Source organism: Culicoides brevitarsis, chromosome 2 (assembly GCF_036172545.1).
Source record: "Culicoides brevitarsis isolate CSIRO-B50_1 chromosome 2, AGI_CSIRO_Cbre_v1, whole genome shotgun sequence".
Taxonomy (NCBI): Eukaryota; Metazoa; Arthropoda; class Insecta; order Diptera; family Ceratopogonidae; genus Culicoides; species Culicoides brevitarsis.
The window spans coordinates 42,728,646-42,753,917 of record NC_087086.1 but is presented as its reverse complement, the minus strand read 5'-3'; the positions used below and the strand labels follow the sequence as shown (position 1 = coordinate 42,753,917).

At 28.8% G+C, this 25,272-nt stretch overlaps 1 protein-coding gene across 1 annotated transcript in view; it reads left to right on the top strand.

Annotated features, from left to right (window-relative positions):
• Positions 1-4,878: 4,878 nt before the first annotated feature.
• LOC134829205 (zwei Ig domain protein zig-8) overlaps positions 4,879-25,272 on the top strand; it is a 41,104-nt gene continuing 20,710 nt past the window's right edge. The window contains exons 1-3 of the mRNA XM_063842203.1: positions 4,879-5,087; positions 6,062-6,207; positions 22,702-22,779. Coding sequence (XP_063698273.1) covers positions 5,015-5,087; positions 6,062-6,207; positions 22,702-22,779 — 297 coding nt within the window. The 5' untranslated portion in view covers positions 4,879-5,014. The remainder of the gene's footprint in view (positions 5,088-6,061; positions 6,208-22,701; positions 22,780-25,272) is intronic.

Below are 25,272 nucleotides of genomic sequence, written 5' to 3'. Positions count from 1 at the left end.
AAGATTTTGGTAAATAAAATTTAGCTAAATTTATCTGATTGCACGTTTCTTTCACGATGTAATAAATCAGTCAAATTTGTATGTGTTGTACGTTGATCAGCCTAATAATAAATTTTCCAATACTTACCAACTCAATATTGGACAGCAATCAGTGCCAAAATAGTTTGAATGCAAATAGTTTTATGGCAACAGCATGCATTTTCTTTCTCACACAAATATCGTATTTGCTTCTACCCACGTATTGTGCAGCAACGGTAAAGGAGAGATGGTAATCAACTTTATATTAAAGTGAGTCGGAAAAAAACTTTTTAAATTAAAACAATACGAAGATGATGCACATTCGAGGACAACAGAAACTCAGACTACAAGAGAGAAAAAAAAAATAATAAAATAATCATGAAGTACATATTGAAAAACTTTTTATTTCTTATATTTTATCATATTTGAAAGACAACTAGGTGCTGATTATTTTTCTTATACTGTGAAGCTTTTCGACAAAAACAAAAAAATAGAGGTCCAACTAACAGCAGTTTTCAATTTTATTTGCATATATATGATGTTGACATTGCTAATGATATTATACTCTCAACAGTCTGATAGTCTATTGACAGAACATACATTTACCTTTTTCCCATCTTATTTTTCTCAAAATACACTTAATATCGTAGTTCGTTGATCGAAAGAACAATATGCGAAACCGAGAGTATGCATTTACATGACACGAACACAAAACATGACTATGGCAAAAGGTGTGTAAAGTTAAAAGCTTTTCATTCAACTTTCTTCTGCCAAACACTATATTTATACCTTTGCTGTTGTATTAGAATCTGCGCGCCGGCATGTGTAAATGCTGTACGTTAAATCAAAAAATAATTTCTTTAATTTTTGCCCTATCCTTGCACAACGTGTGCAAGACAATTTTCCAGTCGGAATATCCATTCATTCATCCGACGAAGTATGAATTTATAGCTGAGAAGAGTTCACGCAGGTATCAATTGGAATGTTATCCTTTTGTTATGCACTTACAGTTACTACCGCAGTCGGTTTTTTGTCGTGAAGGCATGCGCAATATATCATTGGAAATGTAATTCAGCGAATACGAGTTCTTTGAAAGATGCTCACGAATTTCAGCTTTGATTTTAGTTCTATGATGAATATTAAAATACTTCTTGTGAAGGATTATGAATGTCAAAAATTTTTGAACTTTTGTTAAAATTTTGAAAATTGAGGCAGTATTCAATGTTACTTTTTGTTGCTGTATTTGGCACTCTTAATTACGAAGACAAAACTAAATTTTACACATCTTCTTATTCGCAAACATCCCCGACAGCATAACATAATGCCGAATCTCGTAGCTACGCATCATCCAGAGAATAAACACATAATATCTGTGTAGGCATGTGTTTAGGAATGTGATCTCATACACGAGCAGTATCCCTGATTTTGGGCAACATTTGGAGAGTTCATTCCACGTCTAGTCGTGTTTTGAAACGGTACGCAAATAAAATTTATGCCGAATATAACAATTGATCGGGATATTTCATGTGTTGAATAATAATAACAATAATATAAATATATAAAAAAAAAACAAATATTATTAAAGGAATAAAGTAGAAAAAATATTTTATAGTACATAAAAAATTATGATATGAATGTAAATTGATATTATTTGGTGAAAGTGTCAAGAAAAGGCAAAATATCATAAATCATTTCGTTTGTGAACGCAAAAATAAAATAATTGAACAAAAATAACGAAAACGTGAAAGTGAAAAAATAAATGAAAAATGCCAATACTGTGAAAAATGTATTGAGAATAAACCTACAAATAACATCAAGCAACAATTTTGATAAAGAAATCTTTTATGTAATGATAAATTTATATGTTTTCTATCCATAATGTTTTCTTCGTAATAGATTTACCAAATACATGAAACATCTTTGGGAATTTCACTTCAATATTCTTCTTATTTACTCGCCTAAAATTCTTTAAATACCGCGATGGCAGTGAGTAATCATTACATATAGAGAAGCTTGTTATTGTAAAACTTAGTCTCGTGGAATAATGATCATCCTTTGGGTTTGTTGTTTTTTCTGTGTTATGTGAGAAAATACAGAATAAATGAACAGAGTAGAATAATTTTCTTCGTCATCATGTCTGCTTGATTAACGCTTTTCGATTGTGTGCATGATCATGGAAATAATCAAATAAATCATTAATTTTTGGTAAGGTTTATTTTTTGTCTCCATTGAACCGCTTTTGGCATGAAATAAACTAAAAAAATTACGTCTTATAAAACATAAAAGAGATGTCATTAATATGTCTCATAATATATCAAATCTGACAATGATGCAAACTTGTCCTTTGTGACAGTACGTTTTCATACGAAAGCCATAAATTCATTGTTTTCAACATATTTAAGCTTATTTAAGTCTCTCATTTTTTAATTTTTTTTCTCATTTTTGCTTTCTAAATAATTAACAATTTAGTTCATTTTTATAATTTTTAAACCAAAAATGTATGATTTTTCGAATTTTATCATTTATTATAATACTCGAGCTTTGTATTAAATTGATCTAAACGCTTTTCTTGTATTTCATTTGATTTTCGTTAGAAGGCATTTTGTCACTTCTACCGCAATATTTCTCCTTTTTCACTAAAAAGAAATAAAGAATAATTGATTAGAAAAAAGACAAACAATCGACCTGACCGATCGTTGCTCTCTTTATTTCATTGTGTGAATTGAAGAAGGTTAGAATAAATACAAGGAAAAACAATATTCCAACTTAAAAAAGAGTCACAAGAATGAAAAAAAATGTTTACTCGCTTGTAAATAATTAAAATTTGATGTATTATATGTTTCGGGCGTTAGCTTTGCTCTTTTTCAAGAAATGAGGGAAAATTCAATTGTTCACGACGATTATAAATTACACGCGTGCACGGTCTGTTACTCAAGAAAACAAAAAAAGAAATGTTGAAGCGACAATAAAATCCATATGTGTATAAGCAAAAAAAAAAAACTTTTTGCCTCTTTTTCCAAATTATTGCGGTTTGTTTTTAAGAAGAAATGAAGTCGTCGTAAAATCTGTTTATTTACTTATTTCGTATAATTGAAGCTGATTTTCAATGTGAAAGAAAATAAATAAAATAAATTAAAAAGAAACATTAATTTCTTAATGTGCCTTTATTTCCCTTTTTCACAGAATCCTTTTAAACAAATCACTTCAAAGATATGCGTTTCATTACTCTAAAAATTTAAGAAAAAATCGCTTTTATAGAAAAATAAAATTTTATTGAAAAACAAAAAGGAATTAAAGATTTAGTGTTAAAATGTATAAAAAACGTAAACGTGCTCAATAAACATATCAAGTAGAAAGAAAATGCAAATAATAATATAAATAACTCGAAAACATCTGGAAGAAAATATAAATGAATTTTGTGATTAATTAAAATTGCTTGTTTCATTTTTTTTTCAATTGAATTTTGAAATTGAAGTACAGAAAATTACGTGATAACTTGGATCTAAATAAATATAGTGATTCTTTTCAATACGAAATAGGTATAAGAAAATTAAATACGACGTGTATGTGACTTTGAATTGAAATAATATAATTATTTGATTGAACTGAATTCGCTGTAAGGCTTCCCAAACACATTTAACTTCATTTTGCAATTAACCGTTCTTTTTCATGTTCTTCTTGTAATAAAAAACGACCGCAAGTTTGTGAGGCAATTATTTTCATTTTTTTACTTGATCATCATCATCAATCCAAAGTTATCCCATCAAAAGCAGCCAATCATTTATTTTTATTAAGTTGGAAATTTTCTATATACCTTTGGATTTGATTTCAGAGACGTTCATTTTTTTATCAAGATTAAATGCGTTGTCCCAGACTACACATGTTCGCCCACACAATCGAAAAATCCTTGAACAGGCAGGTGATGGTAAAACGATAATGTGAATCATTTATATTTCATAGAATAGAAAAGAGAAATGAGCTAAGCAAAAATAATAATAATAAAAAGTGAATCTTACAAGTGCGAACAAGTATTGAATATTAAATACAGTTTAAAACCATACATGTAGCAAAATAATACAAAAAAAAAAATACGAAACGCGATGGAAACTCCGATGAACAAATGATTCAACAAAATTGAAGGAACAGTGCAGAGCAACGGAAGAACGGAAAATTTTTAACTGCTATTAAATTGTCGATTCAATAAATTACAAAAAGATTAGTCTCGCAAAAAACATTACTTGTCCTAACAACAACAAAAATTTCTTGTGTACTTGTATTTAGTGAATTACAGCGAAATTTTCAAAAGAACGAACGCAAAAACGAAAAAAAAATACTAATATAAAGAAAGTGAAAAAGAGAGGATCTCATTAAATACATGAATCAATTGAATCGATTTTATTTTTCCTTCTGAATAAGTTGAGCAAATTCGAACAAATTCCATTCTCTCTTTGAATGTTTGCGTATAAGCAGAACATTAGTATGCCAAAGCAAATCCATTATCAAATAAATTGAATTGAGTTCATTATATTGTATTACAAGCGACTATGGCGACGACAAAGTACTGATTTGAAATTGAAACTAATGAATAAAAAAATAAAAAGGTGACTTAAAGGTGAAAAGTGCACGGAACTCCATTATCATCGTTTTGTTGTAAAAAAGAAAAAAAAATAAGAAAAGAGACTGATCGAAAAAACAATTTTTTCTCTATTCACGAAATATAACGAGAAAAAATAATAGTGAAACAGTGAAATAATGATTCGTGAAACTGGCGACAAATAAACAACATCGACTAATCTTTGAGCTTTGTCCTTGTTAGCGAAGTCATATGTGATTGAATATTGCGTCATGTAATGTGTCACGAAAATATCGTGCTTTTCATTTGTATACGAAAATGTGGTAGAAGATAAAAAAAAAGTATCAAAAAATAGTGAACAACGAAATCACGTAACGACAAGCGGAACAAAAAGGAACAACGATAAGCATTTTGTAAGAGACGATGGGCGCTCATAAAAATAGACTTCTTCTTAAAATAGGATTATATTTTATAATTTTATTTCATAAAGTCAAAGGTAAGCAATATGGATGTGAATTACATACTTATGTATGTCATATCATACAAATCGCTATAAATATTTTGTTAAATATTTGTAATCTATGTCATTTATTTTGTTGCTAAAGACATGCTGTAATCAAAAGAGATATGGCGGAAAGAGTCGGAATTAACGACAACGATGACAGTGACACATGTTATTTGTCAATGGACTCTTATATTATCCATTGTTATATTTCGATATTTTTTTGGCTAAATATATTATATATCCACATAATTGACTTCAGAATATAGATAGCATATCCATGAGCAACATATTTATTCCATAAATTTCGTTTATGGAATCAATTTTCGTGAATACATTCGACACACAGAATATAATTAATTATTTTCAGTAATCACATTACCGGTGTTCTTCCTTTATAAAACCATAAATGAGTTAAATAACAAAAGTCCATGTGTTATGTTGTGACTTTCATATCGCATATTTTTGTCAGTGAAATCATGTAATTTTTTATTCCTTCCGTTTTTATTATATGTTGCTTTGATTACGATTCTTTTTCTTACAAAACACATCAATTTTATCAGATGAAAAAAGACAATAAAGAAGAAAAAGCAATATATATGTGCTTTTTTGTTAAATAACACGAACATTAAAGGTGTCGTCACCTGTGTTAGAAAAAAAAAGAAAATTAAATTGTTGTATCATCAAAAATGTCAATATGTCAAAAACAAATATATTTGATAACGCAATTCAGTTCGGGTTGTGAGCTTTAAATCTGAATTTTTACGACATGCTTTACGTTCCTCTCTTTTTATGGCTACATGTAATTTTAAATATTGTTATAACAAAGCTTAACTACGAGATCAGCAACGACAAACCGTATTAAATATAATAGCAATAATAATGATTGTATTAATGCAATAAATGTTTTATTACTTTACATATAAATATTAAATACAGCCAAAAATATTTTTTTGATTCTTTTTCAGTGACATTAAATACGTCTGTGACAAGCACAATATCGCCAGCATCATTACAACCATACTTTGATTTTAATGTTCAGAGAAATATTACAGTGACTGTTGGACAAACTGGTTTCCTGAATTGCCGTGTTGAAAGACTTGGCGATAAAGATGTAAGTAACGCATTTTTTGCGCCCTTTAAATAAAATTGTAATAAAATAACAGTTTTATGGTAGTTGAAATGTATTTTTTCTACTTTGCAATTTTATTCTGTTTGTGTGTTTCTTTATCATCATCATCATGAAGTTGAGATACAACAGGAAAAGTATCTCTTTGATTTCTTTTCGTTTTGCTACAAACAACTTTTCATAATATTGTTCAAATAACTGTAAGTGCTTTTGTTTAAATATCTCAAGCAACATTCAAAATTGGATAAATATAAAATATCACAGTAGAGGAGTATTTAAATAAAATAAAAAAAAATTGTTGGAGAAATATTTTATCATTAGTTATTCAAATTTAGTTTAATTTAATAAAACTTTGGGTAAAAAAATAACTTTTAAAAATATCCATAATAAATTACTTAATTTAAGACTATTGTCATAATTTAGCAATTTAATTGATTGCTGAACAACGTTCTAAATATAAAAGGTTTCTTTTTACGACTTCCATATTTTTTTAAAAAATTACATGGATAAACGAGAAAAATAGTAAATAAATTGAAAATTCTTTCAATTTTCCATCAAAATAAAAAAAAATCATATTTTCGCAATCTTTTTATGTATTCGTGCCTGTTTTTGGAAAGTAGACGTGAACAAGATCACGATGAATGAAATATAAAAATGCCAAGAATTGTTACAATATAAAAGCAAAAAGACAGTGTTTTAAAGTTACTCACATTTTTTTTATAATTTTTTTTCCTTATATTAAAAGCGAGACCGATATCCTATTTATTATCAGCATATAAAACGAACAAAAAGAAACTATTACATCAAGCTTATGTTTTTTATTCTACTTGTTTTGTTCTTCTTTGTCTGTTTTGCTTGTATAAATGCGCTCCAATTAAAAACTTTGATCCTTTCTACTTTTGTGCCGACAACATTCTGCAACAAGAAAGAAATAAAGAAAGTTTTAGTCGAATATTCCATAAATGGATTTAAACAACGTGCTTGCTCACTATATTCTATATTTTTCTTTTGAATTCTTTCTTCGTCTCTTGTGCAAAATAAAGAACGCAAGTATTTTTTTTTTATAAGAGATGAAATATTTATTTGTGGCATGCGGCGTGGAGTGGGTTAAAATAATTTTTTTTACGACTAAATGAAATTTGACGTGATGCAATTAACCAACAAGAACTTTTTTCGCGCAACTTTTGTTTTAAAAAAGAGCAATACCGTTTTTTTGACAGTACATTTTGTTGGAAAACTTATAGAAAATTTTTAGATCCTATCAAATCTGACATCCATTGAATATTATAACCCATTGCTAATAATACTATGGAAAGAACACAGACAACAAGGATCATTTACGAACAGAAATAGGTCACAGTTATCTTTTCTCTTTCAACATGAAGATGAACAAGAATAATGGAAAGTTCGAGACGAGTTGAAATATAATATAAAACTTTTTTTTTTGCTTTTCCATACACATACTTTTTACATTGAAGTGATAATCAATGTATCAAAACGTGGTTAATATGCTTATTTGTAATAATTGATGTTTTTTATTCGATTGTAATACTGATTTAAGTTTAAAGATAAGTTACATGAAGGCGTAAAAGGGTGACAATAACATACCGTTCTTTTGTTTGAACTTTGTTAAAGCAAGTATCAGCAAAACATTTAATTAAGGACATTGCTTAAAAAGAAATTTTAATGATTTTAATAAAGCATAGGTCTATACAGTTGCGGATTAACTGAAAATTGGGCCTAAGGCTATTCGGCTTTTTCAACAATTTAAGGGCCTATTTCGAAGAATTTTGTTCTACAAGAAGCTCTGGGCCTAAGGCTTCAGCCTTATCAGCCTAAGGGTAAATCCGCCACTGGGTCTATATAATGTAATACATGTTCTGCTTTCTGAAAATATAAAGCGATTAGAAATGGAGGTGTCTGGTCATTTTTGTCTTTTTGTTACATATTTCTTGTTCTAATCCTTCAATATCTCACTACTACAGCCATTCAACTAAGATTACTTTCAGTTCAATAGTTAAATCGAATTAATTTGATCAAAGAGACTCATTAAATTTTCATGAATAGATCGATAAATACAAAAGAACGATGCATGAGTGAGTGACTTACGATTACAGACTGAATTTCTCATTGAACATTAAAAAACAAAAAAAAATTTACATTGTATCAACAAACAAATAGAATGAATGGCGAGGTGAAATGATAGTCCCTTGATTTTTAACTTGCTTCAATAATGTTAGGTCGACCTATTCAAAAATCGAAGTAAAATCATTCCTGAGACAAATCCGTTTTATTTAGACGATACAATGAAGTCTCATTTCATTGGATACGGAGATTTATGGCATTCCCGGCATATCTATTCACCTTTTTATATTCGGGAAGAGTGTGTCAACTAAAGCAAACAACTTTTGTAAAAATATGCTCTTTTCATAGCTTTACAACATACGCCTTATTCAAACTGTGTGCATTCAAAAGTGGCATTTCTGTGAGAGCAAGAGGAGAATCAAGATATTATCAGAATAAAAATTCTTTTCACTCCATTTCACGTCATACTTTTTTGTCGCCTTACTCGTATAATATACCGGTTTTTCGATTTGTGCAAAAATGTTATTTTGTGTTAAAAAATGGACAAAAAAGCAGATCTCTCTTTAATTTAAAACAGTTTATGACAGACGAAGAAAATTTACTTGGCACGTTCGCTATTAGTCTTTCGGGTAAAAGATTAAAAATAAAACTTTATTGTACAATCATGCCGATGCTATGTTTGAACTTTCTTTTTTCTGTCAAAGGCTTATGTATAAAGCAGATCCGATTTAATAAAGCAAAGAGGGTGAAAATCATCCATCATATATAGTCGTCGTCTTGCTGTTTGCTCAACTTACTTCATGCACTTGTTTTCAGTCGAATCAGAGAGAAAAGCGAAATTTTATGATTTCAAGTTGGTGTAGAACATGACATGATGATGGTTTTTTGAACATAGAAAGTTTGTTTGTGAAATTCTCTTGATATTGGAATGTGTGTGTTGTGAGTTCTTGATAACCAAACCATTTTATAATTGCAGGATGTTATATACTGTTCTTGACATGAGATGAGAATCTAGATATTGTTCTTTTCAAGACTCAAAATTCCGTTTAACGATAAGAAACATTTTTTCGGTAACCAAATATTTTCTCGCGTTTGTTTAAAAAAAAACATTGAAACTTTAAGAGCTTGAAATAAAATGAAAAATAATAATGTATGATAACAATTCAGTTGTTTTGAGATATTGTTGGTTTTTACATTGTATTATTATGAATATTTTCTATGAAATAATAAATATTTATATTTGAGTTGATAAATAAATATAACTCAAAAATATGCGAACCGTCAACAAGCTTAAATTAGTTTAACGTAAGTATAAAATGAATAGAGACGTTAAAGTATATTTTAAATAAATATTTCTACTTACTTTATCTTGTTTGAATTAGAAATAGAGGCCTTTATTTTCTCGCCATTTGATTGACGATCTCTTTATATCTCTTTACACGTTGAAATTACGCTTAAACGACTTTTAATATAAATGAAAGTTTCGCTGTCTATGAACATACATGAGCGCATTGAAATATTTTTCTTATATAAAACGTGGCATAATTTAACCTTTATTTCTAACGATTCTAAAATAATACAACTCACTTTATAACCCTTTTTAATTGACATTCATTTTGACATGTGCGTGCGTTGAGGTTATCTCATCCTACATCACCCATAAATTATGTTTTCCAAAAGTATTTCTTTATGTTTATTGGAGCGCCTATAATAAAACAACTTTGCTTCAATTTAGATTTGATTGATCAGTACACAACTCCTTCTGCGTACTTTTACAAAAACAAAACAACAAACAAAAAGTGCTGTAAAATCATTTTGAGCTTGCTGCCATTCTATACTAAAAGTTTATCGCACAAAAGGAAGACTGGAAAGGAACATAAAATCCATGTTATTGGGATTGCAATACTGTGTGATTCGTTTTTTTTATACGGTTATTTTTCAAAGTTAAACAAAAGATGAAAATGTGTTTACATTAGCACATATTCTTTACACATAAAGCTGTATTAAACAACTTTCAAGAAAATCTATGAATAATATCTGCTTTCAAAGTCCTGAATAGTAAAATAAAACATTAAAAAACATTTCGACTTGGAAAATTGACTAAGTAGTATTTTTAATTCGCGCCAAATGTTATTGATACATATAAAAACAAAGGTCCAAATATAGTTGCGAGCTTATCAAATTAATTTTTATGACAAAAAATTTATCGAATTTGAATTTGTTATTCAAATAAAAACAGTTTTGTGTCCTCTACCTTTTCAATGATACAAAAAAGGGAGGATAGAATAAATGATTTAATAGAATAAAAGAAAGGAAAAATTGTTTTAATTCTTTTAAGGTGTTTCGCATAGATTAAAAATTAAAAGAGCTCTACGTCAAAGTGTACGGCATAAAAAGTTACCCACTGTTTTCCTTTTTTCTCGAGATTGGTAAACAATTTGTATACCTCTGATACACATCTTTTATTTCCTTCATTATGCGACACGGCACATTTCTCTTTATTATTTCAATTAAACAGTGCCGGATTTAACGTATGCGCAAAAATGAGGCAAAGTTTGTCAACACGACGCTGCATGGATACACGAAGATTGAATTTAGGTTGTTCAACCATTTTCCCTCGCATCTCATATTTTCATCGAGTATTTCGACTTCACCTCACAACTCAAGTGTTTGCGCTTTGCAAACTGCCTTCATCTGGAGAATATACCTACATTACGGTTTTTTGTTCGTTCGTGTCGTTTATAAAATTTTATTAATTATATTTTACGATGTTTTTCTCGTTTTTCCCTATTTTTCACACACATACCTTAATATTCTATCACCATTTTTAATTAATATGAACCACGTCAATATTTTTTTTATTACATTATTTTTTCACGCTGATTGTGATGTCGATCCCATATCGTGCTTCAAAATCGTCGTAGGTAATAAATAAAATTGAAGCAATTGTGCACCCCGTGCGTTCGAAAAACGACCTGGAAAGAATTTCGTCGTTGCAAGAGAGTATTTTTACCCATAATGAACGACAACATGCGGCGTGTTTGATATTAATGTGCTTCGCGCACTAGTTGAGCTTCAATTTTGCCGACGTCGACGGCGCGCGGTATTCATAATGTGATGGCAATAAATTTCGAGAGTAAACTAATATCTGTCGTTACGTCTTTCTTTCGTTTTCTTTTCTTTTTTCGAGAATACAACTGCTAAAATAAAAAATAATAAATTTTTATCATTTTTCTTCTTGATCACTTGTGGTTTTCATCGTTTCAATATTTTATTCCTCGAGCAGTGTTTCTGTTGATTAAAGTTCAAGTTCCATCATAATTTACTTTTTTTAGTTAAATCTTCTTGTGTATGCAAAGCATTTTAATTAATGAATTGGAAAATGAGTATGAAAAATTAATTATTTTATAACGTGAAAAGCGTAACGTTACACAAACACGAGTAAATAGGAGTAAAAAAATATCCAGAGACACCATAACATCAATGACAGACTCTCCTCTGACAATATTAATGATAAGTGAAGAGTGTCAAATGACCATATTTTGATATAAAATATAGGTATATAAAAGTTCCAATACCGCATTGTAAAGCTTCTCGTGTGTCTACCACGCGCGTTATATATGTTGTTAAGTACACTATTTTTGTTGTCATTTAAAATTAATTTTCCAATGCTCGCTATTTTGCATTCAATTTTCCAATCTGTATATGATGGTACTATTGTCAGAGAAAGAGAAAAGTGGAAAAAGCGACAACCGAAGAGGAAAATTAATTTAAAAATAAATGTATTTTTATAGCAACCAACAGTAGACAGGCGTTTCGTTTTTTCAGCTGATGCCTTCAATAAAATGTAAAATAACAATAATAATAATAAAGAAAGCCGCACACGAACTCTGTTTTCTACCCGCTCTATTCACGCTGACGGCTCTTATGGGTATGGTGAATTTCTCTTAATTTTGAAAATTACAACGGAGACGACAAGCAAAGAGTGTGTAGCTGCTCATACGGGCTTCCAACAATTAAATGTCTTTTGTTAGGTCATTTACTGAAATTGTTACGCACATTGTAATGAGCCATTTGGTGTCGCTCGTGTTTAAAATGAAAAATTTATGAAGCAGAGGAAATGTGAATATAATGTTTTTCGTAGTTTTATGCGAAATATAGGCAGGAATGCTTTTAGTTGCGCATTATAAAAGAGTTGAAAATAAATTTATTTTTCTCTTATCATTTGGAAAAGGCTCAAAGTCTTTCATTTTCCTAACTACTCGCAACAAAAGTACATACTTAGATTAAGATCAGTCTTTGACAGCATGTTAAATATTCATTAGGGAGTGGTAATGCTTGTTTTAATCATTTTAATGCTAAAAGTATGGCTATTTAAACATTAAATAAAACAGATGTTGAATAAATCCTTGAAATTAAGGACACAATCAATGATTATACTATCCGTGAAAACCATTATTTAAAAATATATAATTATAATCATTTAATTCCCATTCACGCGAAGCTAACAACAGCGTTCTCACAGCATGAAAGCAAAACACACCTCAGAGCAAATTTCGTATTATCACTATTTTTCCATGATAAGCTTTTATTATTCTTTCGTACCTATCTTATAAAAGTATAATAGTATATAATCTAAAACAATAAATTCAAATAATTTCACACCCAATCACGCCTCAGATCATATGTTTATTTCATATCAAACGCATACAGAAGTGTGCTGTGAAGCAGCTTCAGGTGAAATTTATTTCTTCTCATTTGTATGGGAAAGTAGAATACATATTTAATGATGAAACAGCTAAGTGTGCGGGCAAATAGTTAAAATTTGCTGCATAATCTCCTTTTTGAATAACGACATTGTTATTAGGCGTTGTTGAATAAAAGGATCAAACTGTTCATTTTAACTCAGCAATTGGAAAAAGTCCAATAAAATTAGACAAAATGGGACGAGGTGAAAATGAATGTAGGTACGAATGATTACTTGAAAACCAGTTATCATATCTGATGAAATCTTTAATTTTTTTTTCGAAATAAATCACTTTATGACCTTGTATGCGGTAACTACGTGCTCTTCATTAGCAATTAAGATACTGCAGTTCAACAGAACACCCTAATCTTCGCTTTTCAGTCATTTTCTCTTTTTTTATCAAAGTCCAAATAAGCCACATGCTTGTTAAAACGTGATTTTCATTTAAAATTTAATTACTATTTTATGAGTCAAACAGAAGTACGGAGTTGCATGCTTTGGTCATTTTAAGAATAAAGCGTGCTTTTTAATTTCAGCATTAGCTTTATTATGATTATTATTTTATTTCGTTCACTCAAATGCAACTCTTTTTCTCTCAGTATTTCATAAAATTTTTTATCGTTGCTTAAACTTATTCATACATGTTGTAGAAACAAAAAAAAAGCATAAAAATGATAAAAATTTTTATTGACTAATTAAGTTATGTTTGAATAGCATAGCCTTGTTCCAATAAAATGGCACTATACGGTAGTAATTGGATAAAGCGAGCGCACATTCGAGTGTCATGTCAGTCTGATGATGAATAAAACACAACAAGAACAATATAATATAATATTTAATGAAAGTTGCTACAAGTGCACGTAGGCTCGATTTAATTGAAAACTTTTTTGTACAGGAATTTTCATTGTGAGAATGGACCAAACAATAAAAAAGGCTTGTGTCGACTGCAAATTTTTTTGTTGCATAAAATTTTCGCCTAAAATATTTTAGACTAATGAAAAAATGCTTTTTATGGGGAGTTAATAAAAGTTTTATAAATGAAGGCAAAATATTTGATACTCTTTTTTATTTATATTTGCATTTAATAATTAATGAAAGTAATGAAATTTGGGAGTTTTATGTATTGAAGAAAAAATTTGAAATATGAAATCGATCCGTAAAATTCCCGGAAGTTATTTATGTATGCAATATAAAAATATGTATGTACCTATAACTAAAGAAAAACTCATTTTTTTTCAAATGAAGTAGGCTTAACAAATATAACAATGATTTAAGGCAGAAAATGAAAATAAATCTGCTCGAATAATTTTGATGAAATAATAAGGATAACGCTCAAATCCACACTTCACTCTGTTATTTGCAGGCTAAACAAAATGAAATGAATAAAATATAGAATAAAGTGTAAGAAAACAACAGTGCCCGTATCCATTTAGTGGATCAGTGAAGATGAAAAAAGACTCGTATATAAAAAGATTATATATAAAAAAAAAATGAAGAGTACATAAAGAAGATAGAACTTTGATGCTCTTAATCATTATTCAGAAAAAAGACATTTTAAACGATGAGTATTCGCTGATTAATAAGAAATTTATTTGTAAAATTAACTTTCTATTAAATGTATCAAGTTCAAATATTACGACAAATCACATAAATTACATATGTGGGTCATTCCATTCTAAACGGAGACGAAATCACAAAGTATATTTTTTCAAAATGGGTACTAGATGTCCATCTTTATCATGCAAAAATAAGAACTTTTATTTTAACGCTTCCAAAAGATGTTTCAAATGTCATAACATTGAATCGTGTTAAAAATAAAAAAAAAATCTGCTTTTTTCTCGGCATAAGTGACTCGTGACTCGGCATAAGAGTTCACTCAAGAGTCATTATTTAAATTAAAAAAGTGACGAACAAAACAATTTTTAAATAATGAATGTTAGCATCACTGAAACTTGAAGAACGATCAAACGAGGGCAATTTAACCGACAAACAACAGCTTGAAATAGCCAATAATTTTATTTTAAAAAATGCGTTTTAACACAAGACTTGCCCTGATTGTTCTTCATTCCGCTTTTTCTATTTGAAAATAGGGTATACAGATGAAAAAATGAAAATAGACGTATTTGTTCAGGCTTCTAGCTATTATTTAAAAATCTCTTCTTCGAAACTACTACATAAACGAATGTCATACAATACATGGCTTTGTTGCTCCTTCTTGTACGTTAGCTAGATGTTTTTTGAAAATGGACAAAACTTTTTGTCTTTCACTCTTACTTGATTTTTTTTACATTTTTGCATATTTAGGCAGGCAGAAGTGTGATAGAAAAGAAATTGGCAATAATTGTTTAACATCACATAAACCAAAAAATAAGATAGAGAGGAGCAAGAGAAAAGTTGTTCTGTCTTTTCACCATGAAATTCGAAGGTAAATTTCATTCAGCTGGAAGCTGTATAAATGTTAATAGTAAAACAAAATATGTGTGCGACGTTGAGTGTCGTCATGAAGGGAAGCAAAAACAAGAAAGCAGAATTCAGTATACAAAAGATTAAATAACACAACTTTTCAAATAACAAGTTTTTGGTTGGGGTATTAGATTCGTTTTTGAATTTTGTTCTTTTGTGTTGTATTCTCTTTTTATTTAGTAATGCGTGTGTTAGTTCTTTTTTGTGGTTGAAATATGAGAAGAACGAAAAAAAAAATAGGTTTCAGAATCCAATTTCAGATGATAATTTTGTGCGGTTGTTGGTCCTGATTTCTTTCCTTTGCTTCATTCGTCAATTTTGTCGGAACAAAGTGACAATTCATGCATGCGTTTTATTTTGTTCGTTGAGTATTTTTTTGAATTTGTTCCTCACGAACCAACTCATAATTTACGAGTCATCTTTTTAATACTGCTAACAAAACTGTGCTCAGTTGTTAAATAAAAGTGCATTTGAAAATGATGAGTTTCGTATTTTTACGTTGTTTTATATGTTTTTATTTATGGAATTTGTATCATTTGTCTTTTGTTCGTGTTGTGCTTTTTCTAACAAAACCATAACCACGAGTACCGCTAAAATAAAAAAAAAGTCTAATTTGATGCACGTTCGCATAAAAATAGAGAAATATTTTAATGTCCACGAGGAAAAACAGACAATTTCCCTGTGGGTCATGAACTCAATTTCTAAAAAACATTTGCTTGTTTGCAGTTTAATTACGAGACTGTGGGTTTGTTTTGAAACGCCATTTTGAAATGAAATTCATTCACGTTCAGACTTCGCGGCATCTTCTCAATTTTGTATATGTAGGTATGTTTATCATTATTTTATGAGCATGCAAAATAAATTTTTGCATTGGTCAAGAATTTCGCAGAATAATTATTTGTCGTTACAACATTGTAACTCAAAGGTAAATGTGAATTTCTCTCTGCTGTTTATTTTTGAAAATAAACAAACAGCACATTTAGTACCTACAATTTTTATATATGTTAAAAGGTACTCTTTTGGGTTTTTAAAACGCTCGTAGATTTATTCTTTGAGTCTATATTATATTATGAAAAATTATATTTATATTATATGAAAAAAAAGTTAATAGGATAGTTTAAGCGAATGTTTTAAAACGTTAATATCTACATTTTTCCTTCTGCTTAATAAAGAAAGTTGACATGAAAACATTTATGACAAGTTAATAGCGCTTATTAAATATGATATAATCAAGGGAGCACTTGGTTTATTTTTGGTCAACAAGTCAAAACATCATTCATCTAACCTTTCTTGGTTTATATGAGCAGCACGCATGAACGATGATTTATGTGTTGAGAAAGTCGTCGCATAACTAAGACAGAACACTTCAATGGGAAGTGAACAGTTTTAATTAATTATTGCATGAGCCATACATTTTACATGCTAACCCATAATTTTTTCATGTCAATTTTTAGTGCAAATTTTTTTTTTGAAAATGTCAACTCACATGCACTGTCACATTGATGGACACTATTCATTCAACTAAACTACAGCGGGAGAAAAAACAAGAGTGTGTTCATTATTTTTCATCTATTCTATTCTCATAAAAACAGTGTCCTTCGTTGTGTTGTTTATTGTGAAGACCACAAACATTGTGCGAGTTGATATACACTTTTGATATTGTGTAAGACCAGAACATGTCGCTCTCTCACAAAAAATAACCAATAATATTCACTCAGTTGATTTATTACAATAATACATAACTTTGGCGGTGAATGAATGGCGTCGCAAGTATTTTTTATTACTTTTGTCATTTGATAGTTCAGGGCTTTATGTGAAGTGGCTTTACGTGTGTACATTTATTTTGAGAACAAAATGTTCGAGCGAAAAATTCATTTCAACATTAAGTTAAAATACTTTTTTTTAATTTCAACTAATTTTGTAAAGAATTCATAAACTTCTTGGTTTAGAGATTTTCAGAGAATGAAGTAATAATTCTCAAAACGTGAAATTGTTGTTCTAATTAATTTTTTAGTTTTGCTATGTGTGTTAGTTTGTCCATTATGGAATGTATCTTTAATATATTTGGGAGATGTATGAAAATTTTCACAGAAAAACTGACTCACCTCCATGCATAATAACCAAAAATAACCATTTTTGTGGAATGTGCGTTGCCTGTTAGTCGAAAAATAAAATGCATGCTATGCATACTTGAGAGCGCTAATAAAAGATGTATGACAAAAAAAATAGTAGTAGGTACTCGTAGCTTTTATATATTTTTCATTAAACCATTTTTTCATTCTCACTGAAAAAAACTGAAATGAAAATTGCATGAACACGGCGCAAAAAGAAACATATGCGAGTGAGAAAAAAATACTCACAACAAACACATCATATTTTATTCAAAGCATCATATTTTTATTAGCTTTTGTTATACATATATATTTTTCACTTTAATTCAACTGTAAAAGGTTTACCAACTACTCGCTAGACTGACTGCGCAAACATTTTGTTAAAGGATGGATAAATAGAAAGAAAATCTCTTCTTATACGTTTTCATAAAATATACAATGATACATGTTTTCTTTCTGTAAGATGGTATGACATAAATTTTCATTACTTTAACATTTTCACATTTTGAGCGGGATCTATCAAAGTTTTTCCCCAATAGAAAAACAGATAGTATATTGTCAATAAATGGAGGCGCCTTATATTTTTAAAAATTATTGATAAAATAGAAATATAAAATCAAATCATTTTTCATCAATTGAACAAATTTCTATGTTTCACCAACTCAATCAATTTATTGCCACAAAACATGTTTTATAGAAATGTAAGCTTGTTAAATTTTAATTTTCCAAAACCTCAATGAAACAAAATAACTTTGGGCAATAAGAGAATAAATAAAAATTTCACATCTATATTACATATTTAGCCTTTTGTACAAATACATATAAGAATAGTTCTATAATATGTATAATGCCTAATAACAGAAATGATTGTTAAATATTACGAACGAATGAACAAATAACAACAATGTCTGTGTAGTATATAATTTGTGGTTGTGTTTGGTTAGTTGGTCAAAACAAGTCAATTTAGATTGAACACGAAAGCTCTTTCGCACTGTTTGCTCGATATCGACTATACTCGATATAATCCATGGAAAAATGCTGATAAAATGAGTATCTCGCTACAAGACCATGAACTGAATGGTTTTTATTAGAACAAGATAACGCTCTGTCACTGACTGAATCTGGATGATGATTATTATTATTTTGTTGTTTTTCTGCCAACGCGTCGTACAGTCGTCTATGTTCTGAAGTTTGTTTCTGGCAGCTGTGATGGTAGAGTACAGAGGAACAACAACAAGCAAAAAATTGATGGTTGGAGTTAACTTTTATATCGTTGTTCGTAACATTCGTAAATATGCGTATAAATAATTTGTTACAGATCTTATTGCCTAACACTGAACTCACTGTACGACAAGCGAAATGTCGGTCGATAGATACATCACATAATAGTACAGAGAAAATAAGCCACAATTATTTTCAATGTCCATATCATTTGACTTTTGTTTTGCACTACTTCTTCCTGTTTGTTCTAAATAAATAAAGAGAGCATGCCAGACTGAAATTTTTGCCTTGTTAGTCGCCGTTGTACACGCATATCTTGGATTTGTTGTTTGTGTGTGGGATTTAATAACCTCATTGTTTGAAGAAAAAAAAATGAGATTACTTTTTTGTGTCTCAGAAACGCAGAAGCCTGTAAGTTTTGTATGAACTTATTAACTTTTTTCTGTGATGAAATCAAGGTAAAACTTTTTTTCGTTTCCGGGTCACGTAAAAATCAATGCTAAAGTAATTTGTCTACTACATAAGAGAAATTTTTTGCAAAATCATTATTTTACGGAGAATTACTGTCCTGTGTGTTTAAAACAAACGTAATTTTAGGCTAAAATCTTATGAAGTTGATATGATCAGATACATCGTTGACACAAAGTTGACGATAAGCACTTATGAATTCTATTCTAATTAAGAGACAAGATATGTAATTTGATGTGACAAATACACAAACACACAGACGAATAAACAAAAACTTAATATGCAGATTGATTGTAGCGCTAAATTAAATTGAGTATTCGAATTAAATGGGTCAAGTCATGGAATGTGACGTCAATATTATATAGAGATTCGCATGTTTATAAAATTAGATTTGTTTTTAAATGAAAAAAAGACCTCCATACTACTAACCTCTTTTAATCTTTTAATGGTTTCCATATCAACCATAAAATAATTAAAATAACTTAAAGTAATTCTAACTTGATATACGACTATAATTGCATTACATCAGATAAATGTCACATATTTCGAATAACGTTTGAAACAAAGATGCAATCAGTGATCTTGATACTAATGAATTTGAACACATATCTCAAAAATAAGTTCAAAATTATGGTTTATTTTGTGTGTTGCTAAATTTATTATATGCCCATGTGTGTTGTTCACTTTAACCTTTATGTCTCTCTCAATTTTGATGGTTTTTCTCTTTATTGTATGCCTATGACATTTTCCCATTAAGAATTCAACTGCTCTGGACGGAATTGAGGAACATATTTTGCAACATACTCACATTTCGAATCAGATAGTTTTGTGAATTCAATTTTAACTTTCAAATTGAACAATATGCAAAGTTTTCGTTAAAGTAAATGCTACAGTTTAGCATAGGTATAAAGATGTGAATATTTGAGAAAATTTATCCAATGTTTTCGGGTAAATTCTCAAGTAAATTGTACAACTACGATGGTATAATTCCCCCAAGGAAATAAAAGGTAAATCCGTTTGATCTTGTGCGTATTTTCACTTGGGTGTCTGGCTTTCAAACATTTGTGAAAATTGTCACAAAAACGGGTTTGCGTGACAAGACACATTTCGCAATGCGTCATCTATCTAAAAGTGTTAATAATATACAAACTTATAAACGAAAACTAAGTGGTTACAGATACGTTTTTGTGTATATGGCTTTGAAAAGTGAATTTACAAGAAATCTTTTGATGAAAATGGATTGTGAAAGGGTTTAAATTGCTATCGATCGTTATCATTTTTTCTACTGTCAGTAAACAAAAAGGGTCAACGTTAAACGGAATGACTAGTTATTTAACTTGGTCGATTAAGTAAATTAGGATACGAACTGAATGGCTTATGATTCAGCATCATGTGAAACTTAATACAACTGGAAGTAAAATTAAATTCTTATTGCTAATAATATCAATGAAATTTGTATATGTGATTTGCAAAAATAACAAAAAAATAAAGTTTTTATAAAATGAATAAAATACCTAACATTTTAGAATGTATTTACATGAAAAAAGGCTTAATAAAGAATATAAAGAGGAAAAAAAGTATACTCCATAACATAATATATTTTTTTCGCTAAAATTTTCCGGTTCAGGAAAATCGGCTGTATGAGATGAACAATATATTTATTAAATGTGTCGACATTTTAGTCCCAAAATATTTCTTTGTATCTCTTCTTCAGTAGTACGCTTTCTTTTGGATCAGATCATATTTCAATAGTGAGAAAAATAGTGTGTATAAAACATTTTTGGTTAAGCCTTGCTTTGGTTTCTCATTAAAGTTTGAATTAGTGCTTACCATGCGAAGATTTATAACGGAGATCTACAATTTATAGAAATTTTTTTCGTGAAATATGATAACAGAGTGGCAAATCAGACATCGATAAGGCTAAAGAATGAATCACGTTGAATTACCGAAAGATACATCAATTGTGAAACAAGATAAAACATAGAGCTTCTTCGATGTATATCAAACGATATATCTCTGCACATTATATACGTATTCGAAACCCAAAATGTGTGCTTGATGAGGCGATTTGAAAAACAATTTGATCCAAACATTGTTAGAATTCCACGGTGAAATGTGTCAGAAAAGAGAGAAACATGTTGGTTCTCACCGCATCATCATCACAGAGGAGCACTTTCATATATTATATAGCGTATCATTCTAATTGGCCATTGTTATTTGGACACATATGCGGCAAATAAATGAACTCTTTGATGACATAATAAAGTCTCTCTTTTGCCCTGAGTTGTCCTTCGTCGATGACAAACAAAGCTATTTCCCATTGTTTTGTGTGTATATGCCCCTTTTTTATTTCCTTTTTTTTTGTTTCTCTCTTTTTTTTATTATTATTGTCATCGTCATAAGTAGAGGAGTGAAGACAACATGCCAAATAAATTACAATTATTTTTCTGCATTAGGCCAAAACGAGGAACTTTCACTTGAGTGAGTCGTTGAGCTCAATTGGAAAAGACAGAATAGTGAACGTTCATATTTTATTGTCCGTTTCTTTATTGTCACGAACATTCTTCTTTCATCCGCTTTTAAACGTGAGAATGCTTGCTTTTTGCTCCTTTTCTTTCTATAATCCGTACATATATCGCAACAAAGCAAATAACGAGTAAAATATAGTTCGAAAGCGATTGCCAATTGTTTTTTTTCGCATATGATTCAAACGATATAGCAATTAATGATGAAATATCTGCTTCATATAATACAAAACGAAAAGGACTGCGATGTGCGGAGGGAAATCAAGATAGGCAAGTGTTTTATGTTGAAGGCTTGTGTGTTGAAGTTGTTATTTTGCACATATCATATTTAATTGAATTTATGTTGCCCTACTGGATCTAGTTAGATTTTCGTGATATTATTTGCGTGTACAAGAGAAAAGATACGCACGACATGAACGTGCTAAAATTTAGTATGTATGAAGTTAATGATGATAGTACGTGTAGTGTGGATTGTTTTGAACAAAATCTACAGTTCCATATAAGTGAGAAAAATGAATACAAATTTAAAAGGAAAAATTATTTATAATTTATCATAAAATTAATTATTTAAAATTGAAATTATTGTAACTATTTTAAAATAACAATGCTTCGCAATATTTATTTAATCTATTTATTTTACTTGAAATTTATACATTAAAAATTTTGAAAAAATATTTTTTAAAGTTTTAGTTCTTTATTTTCATATTTATTAATTTTTAAGCTTTATAAATACATTGTAAAGTAGACATTTCCAATACATTCGTACATTCGTATTTCCAATCAGAAAATCATGCAAAGTAAAAAAATGTTTTTGTTAAAAAAAAAGTAACTAATATCTTAAATAATATTTTCGTTTCAGGTATCCTTTATTCGCAAAAAAGATTTACACATACTAACAGCTGGTACACTAACCTATACATCTGACCAACGTTTCACGGTAAGTCATTCACAAATAATAACTAAAAGCCATGAACATTTAAAATTTTCCATCAATGTTATCACGACAATTGTCAAATTTTATTCGAAACGTTTTTACACAATGAATTTCATTATAAATTTTAAATTGTTTAGCAAAATAAGTCAGAGTGTTTTTGTCGCATTTTGAATTTATACACATCATATATGAAAATGGTAACAACTCAATCATCATTTCATTCCCAATTGGTTCGCTTATGGTATTAGCACAATTTAACCTGGATAAGAACAGAAATTCGTTCACTAACAATTATTATTATATTTCTAAGCAAAATGACATTTCGCTATCCTGTCTAATGCATGCTAAATAATTAAACAATTCCACTAAAAGCACAAATATTTGGATAGTGAATGCTTTGAAGCGGCACGTCAATTGATTTTCCCTCTCTCTTTTCGCATCCGACGGCAATTTATAAATTTTTTTTTGAAAAAAAAAAAAAATAAATTGAAAATTTCGAAAAAAAAAATTATCTCTTCGTAAAACGCCTTCCCATGAAACTTGTCCTGAGCAATGTTTTTCATAAAAAAAAAAAATTTTTTTTTTGAAAATTTGGAAAAAAAAAAATTTTTTTGAAAATTTGAAAAAAAAAAAAATTATCTCTTCGTAAAACGCCTTCATATGAAACTTGTCTTGAGAAATGTTTTTCATCAAAAAAAAAAAAAAAAAATTTTTTTTTTGAAAATTTGGAAAAAAAAAATTTATCTCTTCGTAAAACGCCTTCCCATGAAACTTGTCCTGAGCAATGTTTTTCATCAAAAAAAAAAAAAAAATTTTTTTTTTGAAAATTTGGAAAAAAAAAATTTGTCTCTTCGTAAAACGCCTTCCCATGAAACTTGTCCTGAGCAATGTTTTTCATCAAAAAAAAAAAAAAAAATTTTTTTTTTGAAAATTTGGAAAAAAAAAATTTATCTCTTCGTAAAACGCCTTCCCATGAAACTTGTCCTGAGCAATGTTTTTCATCAAAAAAAAAAAAAAAAATTTTTTTTTTGAAAATTTGGAAAAAAAAAATTTATCTCTTCGTAAAACGCCTTCCCATGAAACTTGTCCTGAGCAATGTTTTTCATCAAAAAAAAAAAAAAAAATTTTTTTTTTGAAAATTTGGAAAAAAAAAATTTATCTCTTCGTAAAACGCCTTCCCATGAAACTTGTCCTGAGCAATGTTTTTCATCAAAAAAAAAAAAAAAAAAATTTTTTTTGAAAATTTGGAAAAAAAAAATTTATCTCTTCGTAAAACGCCTTCCCATGAAACTTGTCCTGAGCAATGTTTTTCATCAAAAAAAAAAAAAAAAAATTTTTTTTGAAAATTTGGAAAAAAAAAATTTATCTCTTCGTAAAACGCCTTCCCATGAAACTTGTCCTGAGCAATGTTTTTCATCAAAAAAAAAAAAAAAAAATTTTTTTTGAAAATTTGGAAAAAAAAAATTTATCTCTTCGTAAAACGCCTTCCCATGAAACTTGTCCTGAGCAATGTTTTTCATCAAAAAAAAAAAAAAAATTTTTTTTGAAAATTTGGAAAAAAAAAATTTATCTCTTCGTAAAACGCCTTCCCATGAAACTTGTCCTGAGCAATGTTTTTCATCAAAAAAAAAAAAAAAAATTTTTTTTTTGAAAATTTGGAAAAAAAAAATTTTTCTCTTCGTAAAACGCCTTCCCATGAAACTTGTCCTGAGCAATGTTTTTCATCAAAAAAAAAAAAAAAAATTTTTTTTGAAAATTTGGAAAAAAAAAATTTATCTCTTCGTAAAACGCCTTCCCATGAAACTTGTCCTGAGCAATGTTTTTCATCAAAAAAAAAAAAAAAATTTTTTTTTTGAAAATTTGGAAAAAAAAAATTTATCTCTTCGTAAAACGCCTTCCCATGAAACTTGTCCTGAGCAATGTTTTTCATCAAAAAAAAAAAAAATTTTTTTTTTGAAAATTTGGAAAAAAAAATTTATCTCTTCGTAAAACGCCTTCCCATGAAACTTGTCCTGAGCAATGTTTTTCATCAAAAAAAAAAAAAATTTTTTTGAAAATTTGGAAAAAAAAAATTTATCTCTTCGTAAAACGCCTTCCCATGAAACTTGTCCTGAGCAATGTTTTTCATCAAAAAAAAAAAAAAAAATTTTTTTTTTGAAAATTTGGAAAAAAAAAATTTATCTCTTCGTAAAACGCCTTCCCATGAAACTTGTCCTGAGCAATGTTTTTCATCAAAAAAAAAAAAAAAAAATTTTTTTTGAAAATTTGGAAAAAAAAAATTTATCTCTTCGTAAAACGCCTTCCCATGAAACTTGTCCTGAGCAATGTTTTTCATCAAAAAAAAAAAAAAAAAATTTTTTTTGAAAATTTGGAAAAAAAAAATTTATCTCTTCGTAAAACGCCTTCCCATGAAACTTGTCCTGAGCAATGTTTTTCATCAAAAAAAAAAAAAAAAATTTTTTTTTTGAAAATTTGGAAAAAAAAATTTATCTCTTC